The sequence below is a fragment of the Falco naumanni genome, chromosome 1 (genome assembly GCF_017639655.2).
Source record: "Falco naumanni isolate bFalNau1 chromosome 1, bFalNau1.pat, whole genome shotgun sequence".
Taxonomy (NCBI): Eukaryota; Metazoa; Chordata; class Aves; order Falconiformes; family Falconidae; genus Falco; species Falco naumanni.
Window position 1 is genome coordinate 95,420,260 of NC_054054.1, and position 23,797 is coordinate 95,444,056.

Below are 23,797 nucleotides of genomic sequence, written 5' to 3' on the forward strand. Positions count from 1 at the left end.
TTGTATCAACATCCATCCTTTTATTTTTACTTTGCTTTTATTTTGCATTCATACTGTTCTAATCTGCTATGGCAAATACATCACAGAACAAACTAGTTTGATTGAATCTTAGTAACATCTGAAGAGGTTTAGAGAAAGCAGGTTTTTAGTGCTTGGTCTGCACCACTAAGCAAAAAGAAAAACAAATCTTCTGCACTTCCTTACTGCAGGCTTCGGCATGCCTGTGCCGAAAGCATTGTGTTATGGAAAAGTTGGTTTGGCTTATTTGGGAGAAGAATCCACACATTTTAAGATTTTAACCTTTGGTGATAGAGGTATTCAGATAAAGCAACTTGGGGCTCATGGGGGAAATGTTTCCTCTGTACCTTCACTACCTTGCCTCTTGTCAAACAAGAAGATGGAAGAGGCTGTTAAAACCAAAAGAAAGCAAAAATGATCTGGGTGGAACTTTTCTTTAAGACAAGGGTATGCAGTGATGGTGTTAGGCGCTGCATCACAGCATTTTTGGATCACAGACTGCAATGTGATGTATCTTACCAAGATTTTTCTTGGGTTTGGATGACATCTGTCTTTTAAATTGACAGCATGGCATTCAGTACTTGAAAGTTGTTCCACCACTGCAGCTAGGAATAGAAGTGTTAAGATATCATGTCATTGTAGGGGTTGCCCCACCTTCCCTGTCTATGCATGACCTGACAAGCTAGAGCTCTAATTCTAAGAGCGGTGAGAAGGTAACTGGAAATAGCTTTCATAAACCCTTCACAGATGGTTTGGAGATACTAGATTTCTACAGACCTTTGACTCGATTTTTGAGGTCACGCTGGGTTTCTGCACTACCCCTGGGTGTGGTACGGAGAATTATATTGGAATATAAATTGAAATGTAATTGAAAAATTATATCCCTCTATGTGCGTTGGTCTGAATAGCCAGTTGAAGCATAAATGCTAAATTAATCAGTTAAAATTAAAACAATAAACCCCTAAACATACTAATTCAACTGATGCTGTAACTTTGTTTTGAAATTTTGAATGTACTCAAAAATATCTGCCATTAAATAATGTTTCCACCATTAATTCCAAGAGAGCTAAATTTTGATGATTTCAGATATATTCCAAGATGTAGTTAGTACCGTGATGTATGTCGTCATCAGTGGAAATCAGCTTCATTCAGCTAACACATCACACATTTTTTTCTTCATTTTTTTTAATCTTACAGTGATTTTAATATTCTAGTTATTTCTTTCAGATTCGCCTTTTAATTTCCCTATTTTTTCATTCATGTTTGTAATTTTATTTTACTCCATTTCATCATCTTTGTTAGGCTAGTAATCTGGCCAAAGAACTGCAGGGCAAAGAGCAAAAGCTTCTTGACCTTGAGAAAAACTTGAGTGCAGTAAATCAAGTTAAAGATTCTTTGGAAAAGGAACTTCAAGTTTTGGTGAGTAATACTCAAAAATTTTGACTTTATCCTTTGGATTTTGGTTTTCATGGTGAGAATGTAATTGAAATCTGTGGATCAACTCTGAGCAACATCTTCCAAAGCTGTTTTATTCATGAAAAGATGGCAAGGGTTTGTGACTAACAGGATCTGTCTCAGAATGAAAAGAGCATTTCACCTGTGTTCTGTGTTGGCAGATGTTTTATCTAAGTAGAACTCATCTATTTATGGATTTCAGATAAAATATTAAACCAAAAGCACTATGAGACTACTCATTAAGGAACATGTGGCTCTTTCTTGTAACTGTTGCACAAATTCGTGCTGGCTGTACACGCCTTACAAATGGTTTTTGAAGACATTTGTCGTCTGATTTCTCATTTTGCAAATATTTGCAAGTATTCTGTAGTTGGGTGGGATTTTCCTGAGGAACTACACTAGAGTTAGTAACAAAAAGATGTGCTTTTAGGTTTTGCTGTCCCTGTCATAATCTCTTTCCACGGCCATAGTAAATATTTTAAGTTGGTGGAAGAGTCTTGCTTATCTTCCTCAATATCCTCCCATTTCTTCACTGTCTAGCATCTCGTCCTGCTGGTAAACCTGGAAAATACTGGTATGAGGTTGATCACAGGGTTGCAGATGCCCACTGTGCAGCCTGTGAGCAGCGTGGGTAGTTTCTTGCACTGAAACCCAGAAATCACATCTCCTACACTGGACTCTCTGGCTGCAGTTCTCCTGCTGTTCTTGGTGATGGAGAAGTTACTTTGAATGTTTAGGGATTTGCTTGTAATCAAGGCAAGGGAAAAATCTTGCTTTAAGTGGCTGAATGTATCTATGCTAAACTGTAATTTAAAAACTTCAGATCTATTTATGGTAGGCATGAAGACTGTTCTATTTTGTAGTTGAAAAATACCTAATATAAATTCAGTGGTTGAATTACACTGCTATTGCCAAACCTTACCTTAGTTTTTTATCCATTTTTCAGAAAGAAAAGTTTACTAGTGCAGCTAATGAAGCAGAAAACGTTCAACAAACTATGCAAGGTATGTCTGCTACTAAACTAAACGAAGAACTAAAAAGCTGCAGAAAACAAATGTGGCAAAATAAAGGGGTTTTGTCATGCGCTTTCAAATTTACACCTGGCAGTACAGCGGTTTCAGCAGCTATGGAAAGGACAGGGTTACTTACAACCTCTCTTCTGAAGAGTAATATACCTTGCAAGTAGGTGGAATTGTCTGCATCTAAATAGTTACTAACTTTGTTTTCAAAATTTTACTTGCATAGAAACAATTAAAAAACTAAACCAAAAAGAAGAGCAGTTTGCACTCTTGTCTTCAGAACTGGAACAGCTGAAGTCTAGTTTAACTGGTAAGGAAGTTAATGAAATGGAATGTTTTGCAAAATGCATCAGCTTTTTGCTTCTGTATGCCTCCTGCTCAGCTCCCCACGCTGTAGTATGTAATGCTTTCACAAATGCAGATGCCTTCAAAAGAAAGCCTTTTTTCTGGGCAGAAAACAGCTTTTGTGGCACTGCGTAGTGACCCAGCAAGGTGATGCTAATATTAAGGCAATACATTGCGCAGGAAGGCAGCAGACTTCCTGCTGAGTGTATTCCGCATCAGTAGTTAAATTCTTGTTTGATGTTGCGACAAAAGCATGCTGTGGTGCTGGTCAGATACCAGACAAAGGCCTGAGGACCAGACTGAAGCATCACAAACGTAAGATAGGTATTTCACAGAAGCCTTGCCCATAGGTAGTGGATTTCTTTTTAAGGACACCAAAAAGACCGTACGTTAGCCTGGTCATCTCCTCCTTCCTGTCTCATAGGAGGGACTCTTGCTGCATCTTTCTAGTTGTGCATCTCCATTTCAAAGCAATGCATGAAGAAATTAAGAATGATGATGCACCCTGTAAGCGAGCACTGCAAAGCATTGTTGGGACTGTGGGAGTCATCCCAAGGGCTGGTCTTGCCCTTGGTGACAGTGCCTTCCATGGACTGAGTAATTTTTTCACTGAAGCTTCATGTTGCTTGCACTGTTTGTCTTCCACCGCTCTACTAAATAGCTGGTGAGTTGTCTCACCTGCAAGGTGTGCATACCTCTCTTATTATATTGCTTAATTACCCTCTGATACGGTAGAATTTGTATCCACTTCTCATGGCCTAAAGTTAAGTGAATCACTTCTGAAAGAAAGGTTTCTTGACTAGTTGCTTTTTTACTATTTCTGAAGAGTTATTTACCTTTTGCTACAGTTCAAAGTTCAATCAACCATAATTTTTAATTTTAAAGGGGTAATTTCCAAAGTCTGCAGCATCAATAATGCTCTTTTTGTAGTTCTTTACTATCTTCTAGCTTGCCTTGCATACCTTTTCTCTTAAATCAACTAGACTAACAACCTTTGTCTTGTTCAGTGATGGAGAAGAAACTGAAAGAGCGAGAAGAGAGAGAACAGCAACTGATTGAAGCTAAAGCCAAACTTGAAAATGATATTGCAGAGATCATGAAGTCTTCAGGAGACAGCTCTGCCCAGCTGACGAAAATGAATGATGAGCTCCGGTTAAAAGAAAGGTATTCCATCGTTGTCAGAACATTTTCACATTAATCCTTTAATTCTGCAATTCCGGCTTCTTGCTTTATCTTTTTGTAAATATCTGAACAAGATGTTCCTGAGTGTCACATTGATATGACAAGTGAAGTTACTCTATCAAACTACATTAATCAAAACTCCTCAGAGTGATTTGAAGAGCAGCTAACATTTGCAATTGCAAAATTTGTATGCTTCTCATTGCCCAGAGTAAATGACCTTTTAAATAATCTACTGTTTTGTGATTGGGCTTCATAATTATTTGATTACCTGATAAGTGTGGTTTATTTGGATATATAAAAAAAGACTTGGGTCACATTTTTGTCTAGCAAGGGAAAATGTGTTTTGTTTCAAATAAAAATAGTACATAGAACTGTTGTTCTTTACCTTTACAAAACCCCAGACTGGGGGCAAAATAACTGGCAGCTGTGTTGCTCTGCACACGAGCAAGTGCTCCGTCTCACTCATGTATATGTAGTTTAGCAGAACGTTCTCCATATGTGAAATAATAAACTCTCATTTGAAATGCTTGGCCAGAGTGTAAAACTTGGGCATAATTTAGAGGCTTTCACCTCTGCTTGTTGTGCTGTCAGCAAAAAGTAATGTTCTTTTATTTGGTCTTTCTAGGCAGTTGGAGCAAATACAACTTGAGCTTACAAAAGCAAATGAAAAGGCTGTTCAGCTTCAGGAAAATGTGGAGCAGACAACACAGAAAGCTGAGCAGAGTCAGCAAGAAGCTCTCAAGATTCATCAAGCAGAACTGAAGAGTATGCAGGATCAGCTAACGGACATGGTAAGAACAACTTTTAAAAGCATTGGCTAACTATGTGCAGAATATTGTACCACTGCTTCTTTTAACTGTCTTCCAATTGTTTTTATCTTCTACCAGAAAAAGCAAATTGAGACTAGTCAAAATCAGTATAAGGAGCTTCAGGCGAAGTATGAAAAAGAAACTTCTGAGATGATTGCTAAACATGACACAGATATCAAAGGATTTAAGCAGAACTTGCTGGATGCAGAAGAGGCACTGAAAATTGCACAAAAGAAAAACAATGACTTGGAAATACAGGCTGAGGAGCTGAAAAAGCAAGCAGAACAGGCCAAAGTATGTATACTTTGTTACTCTGCAAGTAATTTAAAGTTTAAATCTTCCTGTTTCAGTGAATCACTGTTTTTTACTTGGCTTCACCATTGCATAATCAGATTGTTGCAGTGTTTCTTTAACTTTTCCAGGGTAGATTAATATTGGTTAGGGACGAGAAGCATGCAGGACTAACTGCTGGTCTGCTCTAGATCACACAAGGACCTGTGAAATATGGTTCTTTGATGTTAACATTTTATGTTCAGAGATCAATCAATTGGAGCCTAATGTGATTCTCTTGGTTTTTAAATGCATGAATTTTAAAATATGTTGTGAACTATATCATTTCAGTTGATTATCCACCTGAAATTTTGTTCATACTTGAAATGTATTATCCCATATTACGTGCAACTATTTAGTATGTAGCTTGATTTTAGTAATGTTTTTCTCCTGTTTCTTTGACATCACTGCTTGATTTCATCCCTCATTAGTTATTTGCTGTAGTCTTTGGTTTACGTTTTAGCAAAGTATTAAGTGTATAAATTGGCACACAAGTTAACTAAATACACCACTGATGTGGTGTTTTGAATTAAACGGGTTATGACAACATATTTTTGTCAGAATCATGAGGAGAATCATCTATAGGAGGTGAATCTGAGAATTGAAACTCAGTATTAATGTAACTCCCTGCATTTTAATCACTTAATTCGCATGAAATCATTCTGTGGCTCTTCTTTCTGAACAATTTACATTCAGAAAATTTTTTGAGAGTAGTTTTAAAACAGAGATGAAATCTTGTATGGAGGAACCTTCAAATCACGATTATTTTTTTTATGATTATTATTATTTAACCACTGAAAAGTTTTCCTGTGGATGGTGGGTGTTTCGTAATGAAATACCCAGGGTGACTGTCAACAGTTGAGTTTGCTTAGGGACTGTGTGTCAGTGTATACACTTTTTTAAAACTTAAATTACAATTGCTCTGTTTGTCCTTAAACCACGTTTCTCATTTATCTGCTTGACTTCATTTTTGTTTTCCCTTCTCCTCAACTTTATTTCTTTAGTCCTTAAGCTCTGTGTTAGCATCAGCCAGAAAAGAAATTGAACTAATGTCAGACAAGATGAGGGGTTTGATATCAGAAAAAGAGACTTTGGCACAGGAGGGGAATACTTTAAAATTAGAGAGAGATTCCTTGTTATCAAAACTTCTAGAACTGGAATCAAAGATTTCATTTATACAACAAGAGCAAGAAGAACTTTGGACAATAAATGAAGAACTTAATTCAGAACATAAAAAAATCCTAAAGCAGAAGGAAGAAGCTGAGGCCAAAAGCCAGCAGGAAAGCACAGAAAAGGTAGCACTGATTTCTGAGAGAAACAAATTACTCTCTGAAATAGAGGCAGCACAGGCAGACCTTCTGAAGATAACCCAAGAAAATTCTGCTCTCCAGTCTTCGGAGGCAGCTTTGCTCCAACAGGTGAAAGAACTTCAAGCTGACAAAGATACCATGGACGAGGTATGTCAGAAACATATCAAGGAATGGGAACAACTGGAGAACTACCAGAAGAAACTTTTGGAAGAGAAAGATGCAGTTGTTAAAGGCAAAGATGATGTTATTCAGAAGCTGGAAAGCTCTTGTGAGGCCCTGGCAAGAGACCAAAGAGACCTCCTGCAAGAAGTGTCAGCTCTGACAGCAGAGAGAGATTCAGCCCTAGGTAAATACTCAGATCTTGAAAATGCACATATCGCCTTAAAAAATGAAATGACCAGTCTATTGCAGACAAGTCAGAGTCTGCAGTGCGAGCAGGAGACACTCCTGAAGAGCATGGGAGAGCTGCGTGTGAGTTTAGACATTACGGTTAGTGAAAACCAAGCATTGAAAGTGAGAACAGAAGAGATGCAAACAGAGCTAGAGACGGAACGTAAAGAACTTAAAAAAGTGATGGAAGACAACACGGAGCTGAAGGATTCCCTCGCTAGTCTCTCTTGTCAGCTTGAGGAAACGAAAGCCTCGAGAGAGATAGCCAATTCTGAACGTATTCAGTTACTTCAAGAGAAAGAGGCTCTTTCTGCATCAGAACAAAAGCTTCTGGCTGAAAGGGTGCAACTCTTAAATGAAAATAAAGCAATTACTGAAAAGCTTGCTAAGGCCACAGCAGATGCTGTACTTGCCGAGAGAGTCTTTACTGAGAAAATAAATGAATTGAATTTAGAAAAGGAATCCATTTTTCTTAAGTCATTGCAATTTGAAAAGCACAATGAAGCTCTTCTCCAAGAGAAGCATGAATTGAAGAACAAATACTTAGAGCTTCTTGATGAAAGCAAGTCTTTTGCAAATGCGGTTTCTGCTATGAAGAAAGAACATGAACTGGACATCTCAGCCAAGAGAGCTCTGGCCCAAGAGAATACCATGCTCCAAGGTTCAATAGAAGCCCTCAAGGAAGAATTAAGTAAGAAGACTCTAGAAAATCAAGAGCTAATGGCCTGTAAATGTGACCTTTCAGATCTTCTGAAAGAGGCCCAGGATGCCAAAAGAACATTAGAAAATGAACTGGCTGCCATATCCCATGCCAAGCAGCTTCTGTCATCTTCACTCGAGAGCTGTTCCTCCGATAGGGAACTGCTGGTCAGAGAGAGGGATGAACTGCAAGATAAGTGTCAGAAATTAAACGAGGAGATTGCAATTATGAAAGAAGACTTAGCGGTAGAAAGGGAAGCTAGGAAGCTGGAGAAGGAATCATTTCTGTTGGAGCGTACGGAAGTTCAAAGCAACCTCAGCTTCTTGGAGAAGGAGGTGGAAGAGCTGAGAAAGAAAAATAAAGTATTTCTGACTGAGAAAGAACTTTTAGTTCAGGAGAAAGAAAAATCAGAAAGTAAACTGCTGGAAATAATGAAAGAAAAAGAAGCCCTCTGTGTGGAGATAGAGCAGCTTGCTTCCAGTGTGGAGCGACTGCGGAGTGACTTTGCATCCTTGTCTAAATCAAAAGCAGAGCTCCAGGATGCGCACAGTTGTGTCTCTGAGAGGCTGGATGATCTTCAACGCAGGCAGGAGGTGACAGAGAAGGAGAGGATAAAGTTACTTGAGGAAAACGACAGCCTGCTTGCTGAACAGAAGAGTCTGGTCATCATTAAGGAAGAAATACTAAAAGAGAAGGAGAAATTCTCCAAGGATTATTATAAACTGCACAAGGAAGTAGCACTTTTAGAACAAACTAATAGTGACCTCTCTGGCAAATTGCTGGTGTCTCAGGGCAAAACTCAGATGCTGCAGGAGGAGGTGAACAAACTGGCTTTGAAACTAAAAGAAATTGAGATTCTCCAGGCCCAAACAGTAGCGCAAAAACCTGAGGTATTGAAACCCATAGTTGAACAATCGAGTATGGTTATACTAATACTGAGCACTAACCCAGTGGGTTCTTCTCTGCACTTCATTGCTGCGCGTTTTAAATAGATTGGTTCTTTGGGAACAATTCCTTACAAATTCCTTACAATTCCTTACAAATTGGAATCAAGATATTCTATAGGAATGTATTATGCCTACCTAGGCATTTTAATATTCTTGTGAAATACTTCCTTTTATGAGGGCATAATGAAGAACACTGAAATAATATGATAATTGGCTTTATCTCCTATTTAATTTGTAATTATTTTCCAAATTTTTAACAGCTTTCTATAAATTTCATGTTTTCTGAAAATAGAGCAGGCTGTTGGAAGTGAATACCTGTTGAACTACTATGTCTAAATTGGTTTAGAGGTCAAAGAGCAATCACAGTGGTGGTAATTAGAAATCCACAAATTAAAAAGGAAGAAATGGGGCTTTCTCAGTGGTGATACAAGCATGGGGTTATGATCTTATTTCTGCATGGAATTGAATCTTCTCGTGTCCATTTATTTTTATACTTTATGCAGCTTCAAAATGCAAATAAGTTCCCAGTTGAAGTCCTTATTTAATTGGAAAGCAGCTGGCAAACCATGGAGCTGTGCATAAAGTATTGTGGTTCATCTTTTGCTTTCAGAGGTCCCTTTGGTAACACTTTTTTTTTTTTATCCCTCACCCCTCCCCACTCTCCTTTATATATATATAGGCTGCTAAAATGGCAGAAGATGTTTTCCAGACTGTGGAGAAGGTGACCAAAGAGAAGGATGCCATTCACAAAGAAAAGATTGAAACTTTGGCCTGTTTGGAGAACTCTAGACAGACAAATGAGAAGCTACAGAATGAAGTAATCACATTTAAATGCTTTTATATGAAAAGTTTTGCCTTGTTTGTAAGGAGCAATTATTGAATGACAGAGAACTAGGTTAGGCAGGAGTGAAGTCTTGTCATTTTCCCACCACAATACTCAGTCTTGACTGGCTTGTGAAAACTTCCTAGATGAGTGCATATTGATGGAAAATCTAGGTGCTTTACATAGCCGTATGACCTGTGTTCTGCGTTTTGTATGTGATTTCAAATACCGTACAGCACGTGGGGTCATGTCCCTTCAATCTTGGTGCAGCAACAAAAAAAAATTATGGAATAGGAATTCTGGATGCTAGAGCAGCTTTTGCAGATCACAGAATCTGGAGATGTGGGTTAATCAGTCGTGCTGTATAGCTTTAGACAAATTGCTTGGACATGACCACACTGTGCCTCAGTTCCCTGGTTGAAAGTACAGGGTGCAGCTTCACGCTCCGATGAAGTGCTGCAGAGCTCTGAGTAACAGTGCTCCTAATCCACAAAAGCCATCGCTCCATTTTCTTACCTATAACGCACTCCTTGCTCTGTCCATCCTCCCTACGATCCTGCCATGCATAAGTTAGCATTCCTTCTTTTTTTCCACTTTTCCTTTCGTCAGAATTGTGGTCTGACAGGGTGCCAATTCTACTGAACTCTGTGCTATCCAAACGTGTGAGCATGACAGTCCCAGGGAATTTCATGCTGGAACGCGTACAGCAGTTCCTCTAGTTCGGTCTATGTCCTCCAGCGGCTCTACAATACCTCAGGGTTCAGAGAAGGGGTGTGTGTCCTCACTTGTGTGTTTTCACACTTTTTTGCCCCAGAGTATCTAGTCTAATGTGGAAGTGGCATCTTTTCTGCAGATCTTGAGCAACCTGTGGCCTCTTTTTGATGGCTCTCTCATCTTGTGCAGCTCAACGGGTAGTGAACAGCTGGGCTAAGCTAAGTGCCACAGCTTGTGCCGAGGCAGTAATGATTTCCAATGAGATCCGATGACTCGAGAATTAAAAACGTTGACGTTAATAATGGCAGGGGTTTGCTTCCTAGATTGAAAAAAAAAAAAAATAATAATCCACAGGGTCCTGTAATGCCATGAGAATGGCTGAAGATTATCGCTTATGTAATGCAGTGTGCCGCTGAATGCGAACAAATGTTTGCAAGCTGGCGGTGTGTGCGTGGTAAAGGCACGCTCAGTAAATCCACATGCAACAATTTGTTCCATGCCACAAGATCTCTGAAAGGAATTCATTTCTTATGGTTGCAAGCGCAACTTTCAGCCTCCTGTTTCTCAGAAATTCAGGTACGGTAAAGCAGAACTCTTTATCCGTTATCTTAGAGGAATAAAAATCAAGGGAACAGCTGAGTTTAGCAACAAGCATTGAATCTAAAAAGAAGAAAAAAAAAGTGGTTTGAGCTGCATAGCATTTAAAGTGGAGGTGCTTTGGAGCTTTACCTTTTATGTTGGGGTATGTACATCAGATTAGTGTGAGCTGCTCTTCAGTGAGCTTTGAATTCTTTGTGGTGCTTGACTTGAATGCAGAAAGTCTCATAATGTTTTTTGTTAGACAAATGCTTGTCAGTATAAACAGACTGAATTAATTTAAGGATGAAAGATGCAACAGCTCAGCTCGGGCCTCCATTTTGAATATCTTTTCCAAGTGTTGCACCTAAGAACTGTATCATTTCATTAGTGTAACAAGGGGCTTTTTTCCTTTTTAAGTTGGATATGCTTAAACAAAACAGCCTGAAAAATGAAGAGGAACTTAATAAATCAAAAGAGCTTCTAAACCTGGAGAACAAGAAGGTGGAAGAACTTACAAAAGAATTGTAAGTATTTCAATGTTAAATCTGTTAAACCATTCCTTTGTAGTTTCATTCACCTTACATATTTTTGAGAAAGCATCTTTCAGTACCTCTCCAAGTACTTATAGAGCAGGTATGAGGTCAAAATTAAAATATTAGTTTGACATGTATAAAACTTGAGATCAGAATGTTGCTCCCAAATTGCTGAAGGGTATTGAAGCAAATCCTTCAGGCATTGTTTGAAATAATTTCTTCGTCGGAGGAAGCATGGAGTTCTGCCACCTGAGGGCACTAGATTATTTTAAAAGGTTTATTTATGAAGAAACTCTGAATTTCATTACAAGTACACTTGGAGTTGTAACTGTCTTTTTTTATAGAAAATCTGGTTCTGCTTTTATTTTTCATTGATGGCTTTATTCATTTATTCATTTTTTATTCATTCATGTAGTCATTATTTATTTCATTGATGGCTTTATTTGGTTTGTTCCTCTTGCCCCATTTTATGCATTTATTTTCTAACTGGTACAATAGAAATGCTATATATGGTATGTAAAACCAGAATTAATCACTTATCATTTGAGATGCTTCCTGTGAGAAACTGCCTCTTACGTACTACAGACTAATGATGTGTAACATTGTACACAAACAAATTAACTGCAAAACATCTGATACCATGAGATTCCACAGGGCAAATTACTTTATATCAGAGCTTTTGGTGTGCCACTGTGAATAAAAATCCTAGTTATTGCTACTTTGCAGTAGCTGTGTGTCCCCCAGCTCCAGAGATGTAAGGCACTAAATCACAGAGCTCCGTTCCCAGCTGCACTCCAAGAAGGATTTCTTGACTCACGGAGCGAGAGCTGAAATCTGGACTGAGAGCTAAGAACAGCTTCGACTAATTATTATTATGGTTAGTTCCATAAGTCATTTTGTGACAGCTCTTAACCACTGCTCTGAGGTGAAGACAGGGCACAAAGGAAGTCAGCACACAGAATTAATGCTAAGTTTCTGTATGCCTGACAGTTTGGGCTGCTTGCTTTTAAAAATCTGCATGCTTGTATAGACAGCAGCCTCCTTTGAGAAAGGCAGGATTTCGTTCCATGAGCAATTCCTACCTGCCTGAGTGCTTGTGGGAATTGCCAAAGCAAAAGAATTCTTTCCAGACTAGTTGCTCTAAGGTTAGAGCAGCAAGGGGCTAGTAGCTCTGGTATCGTGGAAAGACAAAATATATTAGACTCTTTAAGTTGTCAAGCAGAAGTTATTTATAGAAGATACTGCCTTGAAAATCTTCAGCACCGAAAGGTGTTCTCATGATCCTGATGACTGTGTGGGTATTTTAATTTTTTTTTTTTTCTTAAGGTTAATCTTAAGACTTGTGCTGAATGTGGTCTCTAATCGTCAGTGGTGTGAGACATTGTGGATAGGTGGAAGCTTGTCTAGTTTTTTAATTAATCTTTGTTGTCATAATTATTTTGTGTGTTGCCTTGGTTTAATTAGAGTAAGGAATTAGCTTGAAAAAAGGCATTTCTCCATCAGCAGTCATGTGGGGAGAGAGAACACCTTTGAGAAGGCAGTTCCTTGGCACTAAACACGGGAGCATTTGACCCCCCGTTATTTTCTGTGCTTTTTTGGTGACGCCCTGAACCTACACTGTAATGCCAAAAGCAAAAAGAGGAAAACTGGTTTAGTGCTGCAGTTCAGCAAAGTCATGGTTAAAAATAGGTGTGTGCCTGCACCATGAGTAGATTGGTACCAAGATAATTTGAATGGAGATTCAGCGATGTGAGCCAGCCTGTTTCACCTGGCCGAGGTGGATTGGATTGGGAATTGGTCCAGGTGAGACCAGACAGAAGAAGTGGTTGGAAAACCTTAGTTTATTACATGCTGAACTCAAAAGTAAATCGGACTTCCTTTTGTTTAAATGTGCCCAATAATAGACCACAGAGTCCTTGTATCTTAAAGTGCTTAAATAAGTTTGACTTGGAGGTCCTTCTACCTCCTACAGTCAGAAAAGTATTTTTAATATTCCAGTCAGAGTTTAACTCTGTGTAATATTGGCGTGTAGGAGTACTGAGAGTCCTTTTTATGAAAACAAAACACAGCCATAAAAATGACTGTTTAATGAAATGAAGCATATCTTTTTTTATTTTTTGAAAGACATCAAATCTTATGGAAACTTGTGTTAGTCACTTGTGTTACAGGCAGGCATGCAAAGTATTTTTTTCAAAAAATATGTCGAAAATAAACCTAAAGGAAACCACACATCCTAGTAGCAACATAGGCTAATGAAACCTACAAATCCATTTTTTTAATTCAGTTTTTGTTTTGTCTCATTTTCAATTTTTTATCTATTAAAATAATGGAGCAGATTAGATACTTCCCTGTTTTGCCTCCTGTGATCCAGCATGTTCTTGTATGTTTGGATGTCAGACCTTGTAGGGAGTATTTAAATAAGTGGAGCTATGAGCTTTTTTCTTTTTAATTTTTGTTTCTTTTTTCCTTTTCCTTTTTGTCTTTTTGCCTTTTTTTTTTTCCTTTATTTCCATTTTTTCACTCTTTTTTCTATTTTTACTCCCCCTTTATTTTTTTCAAAAAAACATTTCTCCTGTTAAAAGTCCAGGCCATAAACCTTGCCAGCACTTGTGAAACCCTGCCCTGTATTTCTAAATCCAAGCGTTTTCTCGCCATCAGAAGCCTGCAGAACTGGCAGCCTGAACTTACTCCCAAGAAGCTGAAGGTATCTGATGCATTTAAAGGAAAAGAGGTTTTGTGCTGCTGCTGCTGCTTTTCAGGGTTAAACCTGCCACTGTGCGCCTGAGGTGTAGATTGTCACCTTTATTGCAGATGGCATTAGACACGTGACCTAGATGTATTTTTCGAAGCTGTGGAGCTGAATCTCTCCCACAGTTTTTTCTTGCCTCTCTGGTTCCTATGGTAACGATGCACTCCCTGTCCTCGCAGCGAAGCGCTGAAGCTGGCAGCAGCTCAGAAGTCCCAGCAGCTTGCAGCTTTGCAAGAGGAGAACGTGAAACTTGCCGAGGAGCTGGGCAGGAGCAGGGACGAAGTCACAAGTCATCAGAAGGTAGAGTGGCTGGAACGTTTCTTCATCTGGGGTAAAAGCGCTGCGTGTGCTGTTTCCACTGATGCCTGGGTGACGTTGCACTGCATGTTTGTGCTTGAAAGATGAGTTGCTCTGAGAAGGTTTTAAAATAAATTTGGAAGCCACCTGCACTGGGAGGTTAGAACTGCAGGCTAACAGAAGGTTACATAACCTGTGAAGGATACTTAGGAGGCTGGGGAATAAGCATAAATTAAATACGCTTTAGCCAAATGTATTAACAGACACTTGCTATTTCTGTTGGGAGTAATTTTGTTATACAACCGTGGAAATATCCATCTACCCAGTACTAAGGAAATCTAGCTATGTAGTTCTCCTCCTTATTCCTGCTCTCCCTTCCCACTGAAAAAAAATATTATTATTTAGGATGTATTTCATCTAAAACTACTTGGTTGGACTCTGTCTCTAAAAAGCACTATGCACGTGTATGCTTGCTTAAACTTCATGCTGTGCATGTACGTGAAGAGTGCTGCAGGCGGGTGGTGGGTATTGGAAGACTAGAACCAAACCGATGTAGGATATTTTTCAGATGGTAGTTTATAGGGGAGAAAAATACTTTTTTAAAATTTTATTTTTGATTTTTCACTGTTATATTTGAACACGTTGTTGGAATCTTAAAAGTACGGGTTTAGTTACACAGCTTGTAACACTGGTACTTGCCAAAAGATAAATTTGATTAAATATGGTGGGTTCTGTTCTTGCGGAGCAGTTCCGGTGACAGCCACACCATGAAGGAAGATCTTGTCCAAAAGCAAGATCACAAAGACACGGGTTTATGTGTTGCCTTCCTGAGACAGCACTTGGGCAGGAGAGGGGTGTGCCTGTTCCCAGGGACAGCGGAACAGATCTCTCCCGTCCTGCAACAAGGACATTTCAAGCCAAGCGGCTGACTTTTCCCCAGAGTCACCTTTGGAAATGCTGAGGATGGGTGACTACAGCTCTGGCCAGTTTCTAAATCCTTTCGGCTGCTGACAGGAGTAATGCCCGAGCTCCTTCATCCTAAAGAGCCTTTGGAGATATTAACGAGAGTCCCAGACATGTGGGCTCAACCACTGACTCATGCTGCATCTGAGTAGCGGTATGGTAAGAGAAGGCTGTCATCCTAAACAGCCAGCAGGAGCTCTGCGCCCCACTCCCACATGTTTTCTTAAATTATTTCAGAATCTTTGAGGTAACCTGTTATTTTCAGAAAGAGTTGTAACTTGAAAGGATTCGGCAACGTTGGTCAAATCTTTCTGCCTGTGGTACGTAGCCAGTCCTCGAGGGAAGGGACCCTCGAGCCCTGAGGCGCAGGCTGGCAGCTGCGCTGTGCTCTCAGTCGGTGGCCTCGCTTGTGTCCAGGTGACCGTGTGAAGGAATCCCGCTGTCTGCATCCTGCCTGCTGTGGAGCTGTCCGCAGGGATCCTTCTCTCATTGCCAGGATAGACAGCTGTGATCTGTGAGGCACAGGGGTTAGTCAGTCACTTTGCAAACCGGAATATTCTCCGTTCGCTTGCACCGCAGCCTTTTCTGCCCCTGAGTACACGGCTCCGACATCAAAGATCTGGAAGATCTGCTAGAGCTCGGAGAAACAGTCCATGTTCCATCATGTCCTCTTCTGCAAGGAAGGTGCAATCTGAATCTTGGAAACGTGGGAATGCCATCTGTTGCATTTCCTAAGTGTAATATTTGGGCTGCGGTGTCTTTAGGTCTGGTGATCTGCATGGCCTCCTAAAAACTGGCAGAGGCCTTTGGTATTCCAGGGAGCTTTGTTCTGGCAAAATGGTGTCATTTAAAATGCAGGTTTGCTTCAGTGTCACCTAACTAATTGAGTGCAGCTCTTCTCAGTTTAGTATGGCTCGGCTCTCTGTGGTGAAATGTGCGGTCTCCCTGCCCGGGGCTGTCGCATTGCCTGGGTACTTGGGGGCGGAGGCAGATGTTATCCTAAAAAGCATTCCCTGTCTCATCTGGAGCGTGGCAAGTACTAACCATCCTTTTCGTCCTGGTGGAAACCTGCTGCTAGCCCGAGGAGCAGGACTTTTTTTTTGTGTTTCCTTCAGAACGTGCGTTTGCAGTCCCCTCGTTCTACCTCTTGCTGAGTTCTCTTAATGGAATGGCAACAAAGCCAGCAGGCCCTGAGGGCCGTCACACAGACAGCCCTGCCCCAGGCCCGGGGATCCCACCACCACCTCTGCTTCCCCGGCACGTGGGCGAACGGACCCCATGTTTAGGCACCATGCTGCAGCATGCTTCAGGCTTCCCTGCTTCAGGCTGTCCGTGGGGAGCAGAAAAAAGGCTTCTACGAAGAATTGCTCAATGAAATTTGAGAGACAAAGTGTCCGTGGTAGCAATGAAGAGGTTTAGCACAGAGCAGCGTTGCTCCTGGAGCTGCGTTTTATGCAGTGGATACTGAGAAATGGGACAGTGGGGCGGAAAGCACGGGAGGTAGCAGAGTTTCAGCCTGTGCGAGTTTCTGTGCATGTGCATATTAAAACACAGTAAGAAAGGTAGCCAGCATATGCTTTAAGTATTTTGAGCAGTCGCTATGGTAACTATATAAATTCTAGCAAGTGTGTTAGTCAATTGGGTTAGTGAATCTGTGGCTGCATATGACACACTTTGCAAAATTAATGAATACTGTTTCATGAATGATTTATCCTGACATCTAAAGGTTAAAGTGTCTTATACTAAAGATGCTGAGGGGTGCTTTTCTGTATCGATCCATAAATAATTAGCTGTTTGTAATTAATTAAAGATTCACATTCAGATACATACTGAGCTCGGGGAAATTTTCTGGCTTCAAATTATTTGTTCTGGCATTTTGTGAGCCTCAGACCTGCCCAGGCATTTTAACTTTGTTGGACAAAGTGTAGAAATATCTACTAGCTCAGCTGGTCCATCTTTTATTAAAGGTATGTGAGAAGTCTGCTCCGAGGCTAATGAGAGAGTGAGCCTTGTTGTTGCTGGAGAAATACTGATGAGAGAAGGGGTGTCCTTTCTCCCCTTCTACCATGAAGCTGCTCAAGTCTTGATCCATGACTCAGTGCGGCTGCAACAGGGTTTAGAAGCTGCACAACCCCCCTGCATCGTGTCCCTTGCTTTTCTCTCTTAAATCCTCTTCTGTCATGGTCTGTACAAAGATCACTTGTCTCTCCACAGCCAGCTGGGGAACTGAAAGGGAGGAGAGTTGCAAGGTTTGTGCTCACAGTCTTGGAGGATTCCACAAATGTTGAAGGATTTTTCCAAGTTAAACAGGCACCACAGTCTTTTCCTAAAAGTAACCAATAAAAAGGTGGGATGTGTTTGAGGTCAGGGGGAGAGCATCATGGAGCGTGGTGGAGATGGCTTCTGGGGAGCAAAGGGTGAGTACTGTCAGTATGAGGTTTTTCTAATTGCAAGTGGCAGCCAAGAGCAGGAATGCCAGAAAGTTAAGCTAGCCTAGGGTGAAACGAAGTGATTTGGTTGTGGAACATGGCCAGGTTAATTCTGCATGGTGTGACCGTAGCGGAATGTTAGTGCTGGTAGAGGAAAAGTGGTCCAAAAAAACAGCTGGGAAAGTGTGAAGCACAAAAAATTGCAACGTGAGCCTGAGGGAGGAGAGGGGCTGTATAAAACAGATGCCAGAAGGTGGTTCTGGAGAGGTGGCTGAATAGCGTGCAGCTCATTGGGATTTACAAGTGAAACATTTCTCTGAAATTTTGTATTCTTTTTTCCTTCTTTTTTTGTCACCGGTCAGTGCAGGTGTAAGGAGTTCATACAGGCTGCCTCCATGTAGGAAGCAGACAGAAGTTCTCAAAAGCAGGGGCTATACTTCGTGCTGCTGGGGAAATTGCTGGGTTTGATTTGCCTGCAGGAAAAATTTGGTCATAGCCCCATAGTACTGTGGCTGCTCTGTAGTCTTACAGTGGTCACTTCCCTTGAAAGAGACAGTCTGATTTGCTTTAAGACTTAATGTAAGCCTCTCTATACCCTTCCAGTATCTATTTTTCATATCAATAAAGTTGTCTAATTAAGCACCAGCAAAATTATACCAGTTAATCTTAAACCTGGAAGGCTTAACAGCTCTGCCATACATGAAAGGAGAAGGTAAATTGTCCGAAAATACGGAGGAGGCAATTTATCTAGGTGAGCTGCGGTTAGCTGAGAATTGGAGGTGGGCAGATGACCTTCCTGCTCAGTGGAACTTGCTTTATACTCGGTCTGTGCCAAACCTGAGTGTCTGCAAAGTGCTGGAGGTGTTTAGTCAGTAGGAGACTGTCTGCTGTTGTTGCTGGGGCTCTGAGGTTTCCGTTAGTAATGTATGTCTTGCTAACCTTAAAGATGAAACCTGAAAGCTTGTGAAATCTAAACAGAGACAGCATTCAAGTCAAGGCACAGGTAGTTACTACTGTAAGCAGTTCTACAGGGCAGTAGTTGCTGAGTTTGGCCATTGAGTAAGAAGAAAGGAGGAGAGGATAAAAAATAATTAATTGGCCTGAAAAATACTAAATTTCTTAACCTTACCAGAACTTCAGTTACCCCAGTGTTTCTGGGGTGGACCTGTACAATTTTGTTGCACAAGTTGTGGTCAGTGGTTTTGTTTTGCTTTTCCTAAACCTACACGTGCCTTTCAGTTTGGACCCCAAGAACCTGCAGCAACAATATTTTCAATTGAAGGCCTTACTAGTTGTAAGGGCTTAAAAAAGTGACACCCCCCACCCCCCCCCGAGCTACGGGTTCAGGCTATGGTAACAAATACCAGACTGACAGCTTTAGGGATCAATAATTTATCTCTAAATAACGGTACAGTAACAAATACAGATCAGTAGTACAGTTATCCAGGTCAGAACAACAGCTAGTCCAGTAATTCCCTGATACTGGGCTAAACTTAATAGCCAGGCACCCGAAGGCTTATGGCTCTGGTGTGCACGGGGCCCAGAAATACCGTATCAGGCAGTACTAGCCTCACACTTCTTGTGTGCACAGGATGTGAAAATACTATCTAAAACAGTAATAGCCTCTCACTAACTAATATTCTTAGTCACTGAACTATTTGTGTTTGTGTCCATGTGTTGTCCTCGTAAAGCATTGATTACTTTGAGGGGTTTTTTAGGCTCTGTAGCCTCTCCCACATCTGTGACGATAACAATGCTCTGATACATTATACCAAGGGAACAACCCTTTGTGTATTAACTGCAGTCTTTTTGTACTTGTGTTTTAGCTGGAAGAGGAGAGATCAGTACTCAATAACCAGTTATTAGAGATGAAAAAGAGGTAAGTTGTTTTTTCTGACGTGTGTTTAACTATACAGTCCTCCAGAAAACTTCAGAAAACGTAATACAAAAGCACCGCTGAGAAAGCGGTTCTTTTCTATTGTATCATAGTTAAAAAGTGCTGAGGTTGTTACACACGTTGGATTATAGATGGTATCTTCCACATTTTCTTTATTAAAAGTGAGAAGAAAATGTAACTGTATTAATGTAAGCAGTGGTATTTACTGTTTCCTGTTTAGTTATGCACCTCTTGCATTGTAGCAGTTCTCTTCATTTTCAGTTTAGTGTTTGGTTTTAGTCTGCTCTGGAATATTGAATTGTGCCCTAGTCTGATAAAAATGCATGGATACAGATCTGACCCGTCAAGTTCTCAAGGAATAATGGAAAAATACAGCAATGCTAAGGATTGTTATTTTAAAAAAAAATAATAGAAAAGCAGCAGTTATTCAGCATTGAATGGATTGTTCTCATAATTTTGGGATGTTGTGGCAGTAGTTATTGCAGTTCATTCAGCACTGTTTTTAAATACCAGGAGATTTGTCCTGGGTGACTGGGGCATCCATTTGTGAACTGTGGTGTTCAATTAATCAGAGAATCATAGAAGATCTTGAGTTGGGAGGGACCTGGTCCCAAGTTACAAAATTTACTTTCTGCAGTATGTGTGTGGAAAGCTAATTGGCTAAGTGCCTCAGTGCCTTTATGAAAATGTGGGCTTTTCAGAAGTAGTTACGTAAATCCTTAGAAAAAGACACAGCTCCCCGTGACACCAAGTGTGCTCCAGGAAAAACAAACAAACCAGTATTACATTTCCTGAATTTGTAACAGTCAGAGAACAGTGAGTGGCACTTTGGTATTTATGCACATCCTTCACTACTCGGTATTGAGCTCTGATCCCTTTTTTATCCTCTAATAATCTGTTATTTGAGAGGTGGGTCATGCTCTGTTATATCTCACACCCTCCTAGAGGACAGCAGGCACGTAGGGTGTTACACAAGCTAGAGCTTCCTCGGAGAAGGTGAGGGTTTGGTGGGTTGTCACACAGAGGGGCGAGGGAACCGCTGAACCTCCAGCCCTGACCAACTGCATTTCTCGGCCTTGAGCTGCACAGAACAGCTCGTGTGAGCTGGTTTTTTAAGGTGAGGTGAGGGAGAAGGAGGGAAATCTTCAGCTGGTGTAAAGGCCATTTGACATCCACAGTAATTAGTATGTTTACACCAGCTGAGGATCATCTCCAGCATATTTGATGTGGAGGAAGGGAGGGAAAAGGAGGATATTTCTTTCTGCTGACAGCTTAGAATGCTCTTTAGAGGCTGATATTTCACGTTTTAAAACATTATTTTAAACAGCGTAACTCCTGAAAGTCACTCAAGGAAAGGAAGGACTGGGGAGCCCAGATTCATTCAACACTTGCCAGCAGTTCCGTTTTATAGCATAATTTTAAAAGAAAAATTCTGTAGTAAGTTATGATAAGAAAGGTGTGTGACTTTGACTTCCCTTCTCCTGTTTTTACTCCGACTGAGCTGCCTGAAATAATCTGGATAATTATGAAATCATTAAAGTGAATTTTAACATTACCTTCAGTCGCTTACACTGAGATGCCCAAGTTTGTGCCTGGCTTAATGACATTCCTCAACAGTGTTGAATAAACTCCAATAGAAAGGCTAAAATAAGGAACAGAAACAGTTGGCCTCCCTGAAGCAGACTGTAGGCCACCGGGGTCAAAGTATGCCAGCATACAATATTATTTGATAACAAAAAAAGTTAGGCTAAGTGAAGAGCTAATTAAAACATTTTTAAAAGTCTCTCTATAAATTCCCAAATTCCACTGAAGTTGGTGATGAGATGAGCAATGATTTCTTCCTTTTGTCTGAAGAATTTGAGACTGGAAAAGAGATATCCTTCAGTTTCAATTAGGTCAAATCTGTAGCGGTAGTTTTTTCACTTTCCTTCAACCCACGAGAATTCTCTTCCTCTATTTTGGCAACTCCTTCTCTGAGTTAGTCCGGCCAGGAGTGACAGGAGTTTGCTATTTATGAATCTAGGGGGGGTTCTATGTTACTTCAGCTCATGAAGTTCATTGTGGGTTGCTAACTGTCTTACTGTCTTTGAGCTTGCGCTATTTATCGATACTCATTTCATTCCTCTCTCTTCCCTTTCCTACCCTTGCTTCCTTTGCTATATCTGTGTGTCTTTAATGGTAAGACTCAAGAAAGTCTATCCACGTTACAATAAATAATTTTATTTTTTTTTAAGTAAAGTTGTTGTACATATTTTGGCTGCCTTTGTCCCTTGGTGTCTTGCTTTTGTTTTGTAAAATACTCAGCTATATATATATATAAAAAAAATATTTTAAAAGTCTATATTTTTTACCAAAAAAAAAAAAAAAAAGCCCCTTGGTGCAAAATTAGTTCTTCCTTACAGTATTTTGCATTTCTACTCCATGTTTCTAACGTGGTTCTTGTTATCTTGCATTTTTAAAGCTTACCCAGTAGCACTTTAAGGTATTTGCTTCATTCTTAGAATTTCTTATTTTTGTAGTAAGGGAAGAATCTGGGTGATTTTTTTTGTTGTTTTAACGTTAAAAAAAAACAACCTCTCTCCCCCATGACTTACACACACTGCTTAAAACATGGTTTAACCTCCTCAAGAAAGTGAGATTTTAAAATGGCGTGTGAAATGACAAAGTCATTTTTATTGTTCTTTTTCTTTAATCCCTGCTGGCAAGCAGATATTTTGGACTTGAATTGACAGGGAAAAAGTTCTAAGTTCACCTAATCAACTTACTTGTTTTTTCTCTGATAAAATAAATAGTTTCCGCAGGATTTTTCTTGCAAGTTATCGCTATGTAGTTATTTCACATTCAACATACGCTCCTTATGTTTACTATCTCTCACATGAATCATACTACCAACGATACTGAAGCTGAGAGCATCAGTGGGGCAGGCTCCCAGCTGATGCTGGAAGTGAACTGTGATCCACACTTAACATATAAGTAAGTAGTGACGTGTACCTACCATATTCGTAGGTTTTCCAGTTTCCACATTCTCAAGGGCCTCCAGCAGGAGTTGTAGAGCATGGCTCCTGGAGAGACTGCCCTGTAAAAGAAAAAAGTAAAAAGAGAAAAAACAAAAAATGTACAGGGACCTTTTCCCCCGCTCCTGTTTTCACTCCTCTTTTCTTCTCCTGTTTCTCTCCCCTTGTGTTATAGTATTCTAGACTCCTGTATTGAATTTGTAAATAAATATTTATATGCTCACAAACTGTTGGCTTTTTTCAGTCACCTAAATGCTTGTGGTGGTTAAAACCAAGCCCAATAAATGGCATATTAATTAATCATATTTCTACAAAAAGCCTATGTTTGGTCTTGATCTCTAAGACAAAGATCTGACCAAAAAGTGGAAACATTGACTAAATAACAAGCTCTTGAGCGTGAGATGAGTCACTGGGGTTTCCATCTGCCCTCCTACAGCTGCGTGTATCGCAAAGGGAAACTCAGAAGTCTTGGGTACAGCAGAGCTTGTGAGCAGCAACTTCCAGGTGCACTTTCCAGTAAATGCTGGATTTGCAGCTCTGTGGATTGGAGAGTGCAGCCCTGCTCCGTCAGCAGTATCCCGTGCCTTGGTGGCATGTTTCTTCCCCATACCACCACCACCCAGCCCTCCCGTGCTTTTGACCCAATTCAGCAAGGCATGTAAAGCATGGGCTAGGCTAGAGCATGTATGTAATCCTGCAGAAGGATGCAGAGATTGATGTCGTGCTCTTAGTGCTTTGCTGAATCAGGGATGGCAAGAAGGTCTATTAAATGCTGTTGCCCTTTTGGTTTTTATTAACAGGAGTATAACTTGAACTTGAAGGCACGATTGTGCAGTCTGCAATTTGTTGTGTTTCTGCTTATATTAATTCTCTCATTGTAAAAATACACCAAAACCAAAATCAACCTTTTGGTTCTTGTTTGGTGGCTGCATCAGCTTTTCTAAACCCCAGATTCTCCACTTGCTGCTTCCATTCGCAAGTATAATCTTAACAATGAAAGAATTGCATTAATTGTGCTCTCATTGTTGAGTTTCCTATTTATCTTGAATCGGTGAGATTTATTGTATTTCATGGTCTGGGTATCGTGGCTCTCACTAACTGTAGATACTGTGGTTATGAAAACTTTTCTGTTTGAATTTCACAGCCATCCCCTACCTACTGAGCATCCTCACGCAAGGGTGTGTTCTGCCCTTGATGTCTTGAACAGTCCTGCGAGAGTGGAGTGTAGTTTAGTTACTTAAACGAAACGGCTTAATGTTATTTGGTATCTTCAAAGTATTGGCTACTCCGTGCT

General features: G+C 40.3%; 1 protein-coding gene across 15 annotated transcripts in view; it reads left to right on the forward strand.

The window, feature by feature from the left end:
• CLIP1 (CAP-Gly domain containing linker protein 1) overlaps positions 1–23,797 on the forward strand; it is an 81,365-nt gene that overhangs the window by 52,282 nt on the left and 5,286 nt on the right. For 10 of the 15 annotated variants that reach the window (XM_040609547.1, XM_040609564.1, XM_040609557.1 and 7 more), the window contains 11 exons: positions 1,321–1,437; positions 2,420–2,477; positions 2,719–2,802; positions 3,845–4,001; positions 4,645–4,810; positions 4,907–5,122; positions 9,185–9,322; positions 11,039–11,145; positions 14,083–14,203; positions 19,419–19,471; positions 21,951–21,971. In XM_040609547.1, coding sequence (XP_040465481.1) covers positions 1,321–1,437; positions 2,420–2,477; positions 2,719–2,802; positions 3,845–4,001; positions 4,645–4,810; positions 4,907–5,122; positions 9,185–9,322; positions 11,039–11,145; positions 14,083–14,203; positions 19,419–19,471; positions 21,951–21,971 — 1,238 coding nt within the window. Of the gene's footprint in view, positions 1–1,320; positions 1,438–2,419; positions 2,478–2,718; positions 2,803–3,844; positions 4,002–4,644; positions 4,811–4,906; positions 5,123–6,162; positions 8,431–9,184; positions 9,323–11,038; positions 11,146–14,082; positions 14,204–19,418; positions 19,472–21,950; positions 21,972–23,797 lie in introns of all 15 variants that reach the window. The other 5 variants (XM_040609601.1, XM_040609619.1, XM_040609648.1 and 2 more) reach the window with 3 other exon arrangements.